At 35.6% G+C, this 6,058-nt stretch overlaps 1 protein-coding gene across 2 annotated transcripts in view; it reads right to left on the bottom strand.

The window, feature by feature from the left end:
* Positions 1 to 6,058, bottom strand: part of HS2ST1 (heparan sulfate 2-O-sulfotransferase 1) — a 180,946-nt gene that overhangs the window by 19,761 nt on the left and 155,127 nt on the right. For both annotated transcript variants that reach the window (XM_010860342.1, XM_010860343.1), the window contains exon 3: positions 5,216 to 5,301. In XM_010860342.1, coding sequence (XP_010858644.1) covers positions 5,216 to 5,301 — 86 coding nt within the window. The remainder of the gene's footprint in view (positions 1 to 5,215; positions 5,302 to 6,058) is intronic.

Here is a 6,058-nt window from a genome sequence, read left to right as displayed (position 1 = left end):
GCATCTGGTCCCATCACTTCATGGGAAATAGATGGGGAAATAGTGTCAGATTTTATTTTTTGGGGCTCCAAAATCACTGCAGATGGTGACTTCAGCCATGAAATTAAAAGACACTTACTCCTTGGAAGAAAAGTTATGACCAACCTAGACAGCATATTCAAAAGCAGAGACATTACTTTGCCAACATAGGTCTGTCTAGTCAAGGCTATGGTTTTTCCAGTGGTCATGTATGCATGTGAGAGTTGGACTGTGAAGAAAGCTGAGCACCAAAGACTTGATGCTTTTGAACTGTGGTGTTGGAGAAGACTCCTGAGAGTCCCTGGGACTGCAAGGAGATCCAACCAGTCCATTCTAAAGGAGATCAGCCCTGGGATATCTTTGGAAGGAATGATGCTAAAGCTGAAACTCCAGTACTTTGGCCACCTCATGCGAAGAGTTGACTCATTGGAAAAGACTCTGATGCTGGGAGGGATTGGGGGCAGGAGAAGAAGGGGACGACAGAGGATGAGATGGCTGGATGGCATCACTGACTCGATGGACATGAGTTTGAGTAAACTCTGGGAGTTGGTGTTGGACAGGGAGGCCTGGCGTGCTGCGATTCATAGGGTCACAAAGAGTCGGACACGACTGAGCGACTGAACTGAACTGAACCTTAACTGAGAGCGCCAAGAGTCTTGTAACAGGTAAGGGCAGGACAGTGGGGCAATGACTCCATTCTTAGATTGTGAGATTCCCTGGGCACCTCTTTTATCATCTCTGTTATTAGCCACTGATCCACCTGAGCTATCCCCTTGGGAATTACCTCCTCCCAGAATATCTCCTACCAATGCTATGCTAATTCTAAGTCACTTCAGTCGGTCCGACTCTGTGGGACCCCATAGACGGCAGCCCACCAGGATCTCCCGTCCCTGGGATTCTCCAGGCAAGAACACTGGAGTGGGCTGTCATTTCCTTCTCCAAAGCATGAAAGTGAAAAGTGAAAGTGAAGTCGCTCAGTCGTGTCCGACTCTTCGTGACCCCATGGATTGCAGCCTAACAGGCTCCTTTGGGATTTTCCAAGCAAGAGTACTGGAGTGGGGTGCCATTGCCTTCTCCTACCAATGCCTCCTCTTTTCTCCTAGTCCCTGAAATGTGGAACAGATGGAGATTCTTACCAAGTAGAAGTGAAAGAGGGATATGTCATTTGACAAAATCTTCTTGCTGTCTGGGAAATGACTTTCTGGGGCATGGCTTTAGGTGGCCTTTATCTGTGTGAAACATAAGTTTTAATGAGATAATCTATGTGAACTTATTCTGAAAATGGATAAGAGTTATTATTTATAAGTCAGAGTATGGGCATGTAGACATGGAAGCAAAGAATTATAACTGAAAGTAGGCATGATAAAACAGCACTGGACCATTCAGCTCAACTAGTAAGGAAACAAGTTTGTACATTTACGTCTCTGGCCAACCAGGTAGTTTTATACCAGTGGAAAAATACGTTCTGTGGTTGTAGACTCAGCTTTAACCCTGGCCAGTCATCTGAGCAATTCCTCAGGAGGGCTCAGATGGAACAGTAGAAAATTCATCTTCACTCCAGGAAACTTAACTATTATTGACCCATTAGAACGCAATGTTTCTAGGAAGAGAACATATTTCCTAAGAATCTGTCATGTTAAATGATGATCAAAAGGGGAAAAATATAATCTGAGCAGCAAGTTGGTAAGAAACCTTATTCTTGCTGTATTAGCATACATGGTATAACAATAAGGAAGACAAACCAGGAACATTTCTTTACACCCACACTCTATATAGCCTGGACAGATGAATGAACATCAAGAATAGTTAAAAGAAGTACACACTCAGAACATTTGAAAGGAACCTTGACAACTAGAAGATGATGAAGCTGAAGGAGGGCTGAAGAGTCTTCATGAAGTTATTTCACTTTGAGATTTATGCTTCACACTAGATTTAACATTTCAAGTTAAGTAGCAGTTTCACACAAGGGACACTGATACACAGTTGATCTGCAGTTAGATGAATTCGCAGATGTGGAAACTAAATAACAAGGGAGGACTGTACACATTTATTCTGGACTCTTTTATCCCTAACACATTCCTAGAAACCTCCAAAACCTGCTACAGTAAATTCCCATTGTCTTGTTTCAAAAATAGTGAATAACCTGTTGGTATTTATTGGTCCCACTGACAATGATATGAAGAACAAAAGATTTTTTAAATAACTATTTCTTGAAATGAGCATTCATCTATTAAAATGGCACAATTTTTTAAAAATAGGAGGGGTGGTCTAACACTACCAAGTTAGTGAGGATATACAGCAAAATAATAAAGTCACTGGGAAAACTGCTTAGCAGTGTCTTACCATCTAGCAATCTCACTTCTAGGTTTTACACAAGAGAAATGAAGACACTGTGTCCACACAAAACCTATATGCAAATATTCTGGCAACTTTACTCATAATCAGCAAAAGCTGGAAAAAACCCAAGTATCCAGAAACTGGTGGGTGGACAGAAATTGTTCTGCCTCCATCCTTACTCCCCAGTAAGGAACTAACCACTGACACATGCACCCAACTGGATGAGTATCAAAAGCAGCGCACTAAGAAGCTATTCAACAAGACTTGGTGACTGACTAGATCCATGTGGCAAAGAAAAGGGTGATTCAAAATGACTCTAAAGTTTCTTCTTTGGATGCTTTGATAAATAAAAATGGGTAAACTTCTCAAATGACATTTGGAAAGAAGAACTAGGAAATGCACTGAAAAATATAAGAATAGGGTTAAGACAAAAAAGGAATGAGATAAGGTTAAGACAAGACAGGACAGGAACGCAACTATAACGAGAAGATATTTTTGTTCTTATTCTAAAGTTCTAAACAAAACCAGATAAACATAACCAAAATATTTGCTCTTATTCTAAAGTTCTAAACAAAACCAGATAAATATAACCAAAACATAGCTTGAGCAGATATGGGTTTACAAATAACATGTGTGCTTCCTGTGATCAGTCTAAATTAGAAAGCACTTTTCAATTTTTATTTGTCCATCTTTCTGCCTAGGTTTTCCCGGGTTTGTACTCTTTTTAGTGTTTCTGCTAAGGCAATTGAAAAGCTATGTGATTAAATATTTCTTTCATTGAATTTGACCATTTTTTTTCTTGAAGGCAAGTATTTTAATGGACTCCACAAGGTACTACACCAGTCAAGAATATGTTTTAAAGAATAAAGTATTTTAAAAACTGGTAAGGTGATGTTTCTTTCCTCTCTTCCTTACTTGTTGTGAGTATGACAGTCAAACTAAAAATCATTTTTTAAAAGATACAAGTTATATCTAAAATAGTTTGTGACTATATACATCAAAATACATTTTCTCTAGTTGATTTTTTTAAGGTATTTGTTTAAAATCTTGTAAAGGTCTATCAAAATTTTTCACAACACTTTTTGCTTCCAATAAAATGAAACATATTATGAAAATATTCAAATCCTTAAACATTTATGTCAGTATTTAATACATGAGATTAATCTTTCCAAGAACTTTGTGTTTTTTCAACTGTAAGAACGCTAGCATACACCAGAGCTTCATTCTAAGACTTTTGCCAAAAGCAAAAGTACTCAATATTATTTTAATAATGAAAACCTCAAGTATGAAACCAAGCTATGTGTGGGGAAAAAAAAATCATTTATGTGAAAGGGTAACAAACATTCAATTGAAGGATAATGCAGCCCTGAGGGAATATGCATATGAATGAAGTTTATGAAATTGGTTCAGTGCCTCTGCAAAGAAAAATAATTAGTTTATTTTAAAGCTGCCTATAAAATGTTTTCAATATTGCTGTATGAATTATTTATAGAAAAATGTACATCTAACTTTAAAGCTAATATTTTACTGAAAGATCCTGAGTGCTGTAGGAGGAACTAGAAACAAGAATATACTGTTTTATGTATGTAATATTTGGGAGATTCCTTTTAATTATTTGCTTTCCAAAAAAGTTAAGATTTATTATCAATGTGGATCTGTACCATTTCATTCAACTGTTTTTCTTTTCAAATTTGAAAAGCTGAAATGATAGTGGGACATCAATGTAACTTTTGGATTTTACACAGAATGCTCTTTGAAGTTGCCAAATACAAGCGGATATATTACTCTGAAGTCATGACTGCTAAAGAAATGACTGAGCAAATGCATCTAAGATTAAATAATTTAAAAGTAGGGGACTTCCCTGGAAGTCCAGTGGCTAAGACTTTGCCTTCCAATGTGGGTTCAATCCCTGATCAGGAAAGTAAGATTCCACATGCCTCTCAGCCAAAAACATAAAACAGATGCAATACTCTAACAAGTTCAATAAAGACTTTAAAAATGGTCCACATAACAAAATATGTAAAAACATATTTTTAATGTTTTTGAAATTAGTTTTATTACGGAAAAGATTGGCATTTGAGGTTTTCCAACAATAATACTCTATGTGCTACAAAAAAATGTTTAAATAGATTCACCAAACTATACATATTTAGAATATTCCTTTTAATCAGTCTTCTGATTAGTACTTAATGTGGCACAAACTCTAGGGGGAGGCACATAGTGCTCAGATACTGTACAAAGGCCTATACTTTATTAACTTTTCTTGAAAGAGTTATGACAGGAATACCTTGATCCTATGCCTCCCCCAAAACATGGAAAATTAGTTATTTATGTCCAGTTTCAGGCAAATCACTATAAAGAAAAATCACTTTAAAAAAAGTCTTTTTATATCTCAATTGTAAAGCTAAAACAAGGTAGCCAAAGGGGAAGTGTGTCTTGGCTGAGCAGCAGACACTTCGGGTTATCAGTAACGGAGTAATGGCTTCTTTGCTTTCTCTGTTCTCAGTCAATGATGTGGTAAGTCATAATTCGACTGGCTTCTAGGTTAAAACTTGGAACTCTCCTAAAATAGTGTTATTTGATTGCACATGAAGCAGAAACATAATGATAAAAAATTTTAAAGGGCATTACCTAAATTTATCTACCTTAAATTTCTAAAATTAATATGACAATAATCAATTTATGAACACTAGAGGGCAGTAAAACACTAGAAGGTGTATTTAAATTACACATCTGAAGTGGCAAACACAAGCCAGTACTTTTTTAAAAATCAAAATCACAATTATTTAATAACTTTATCCCTTTTTAGGTTGCTAAAGTACAAAGCATTCTTTTGTGTATAATTCTGGGTATAACTTACTTTGCAAAATCCAAATAAGAAATGTGCCCATGATAAAACCCTGGTTTCATCTCTTTCCAGGCAGTTATATTCTTTACAAAGCGCACCTAAAAAAGGAGAACATACTCATTATTTAAGTACAATTTAAAGAAAATAAAATTTTGTGATAGCAAAATGCTTTTCATTTAGGCATTTAAAACTGATCACACCACTTTGACAATTATGGAGCTTGAAATACAGGCTTCAACTAAGAAAAGCATAGTGTGATATGTAATTACTAATGCATCATAGAGAAGCTACTGTCACCACTTTTAGAAAAGAGTGAAAGAGGATCTTGAAAACAAAATTGCACAATGCAACCATTTACAATACTGTACAGTGAGTACATTTATGTGGTGGGTGGAGGTATACAAACACACAAGCTGAAGCAGGTAGCAATTCAATATGGGGATAGTCTATGCAAATCTCTTCTTCCTAGAGACTCGTTATTCACAAAAATTCACATTTATAATGACTAACAACTAAAACAAACATCAACTAATCCTAAAACCAAATGAGTGAACAAAAGATGAGTATCAGAAGACTTTAAACCACTAAGAGCAGATATCATATGGTTGAGCAGATATCATCAACTTGCTGATAAAAAAGCTAAAAGGTAAATTTTAAAAAATATCTAAATATTACCATTTTAATCTACTAGAATTAAAAGTATACAAAAGATTAGTTAATATAACAACTTAAGTATAAATATAAAAGTTTCAAGAACTGGTTAATATAGAACTTGATAAACCAGCTATAACAGAATTATGATAAGAATTATGATACATAATTCTTCAAAGAAAAATAATATAAATTTCTGATAAC

This window comes from Bison bison, unplaced genomic scaffold (genome assembly GCF_000754665.1).
Source record: "Bison bison bison isolate TAMUID 2011002044 unplaced genomic scaffold, Bison_UMD1.0 scf7180017864466, whole genome shotgun sequence".
Lineage (NCBI taxonomy): Eukaryota > Metazoa > Chordata > Mammalia > Artiodactyla > Bovidae > Bison > Bison bison.
This window is presented reverse-complemented; position numbering and strand designations above follow the sequence as displayed.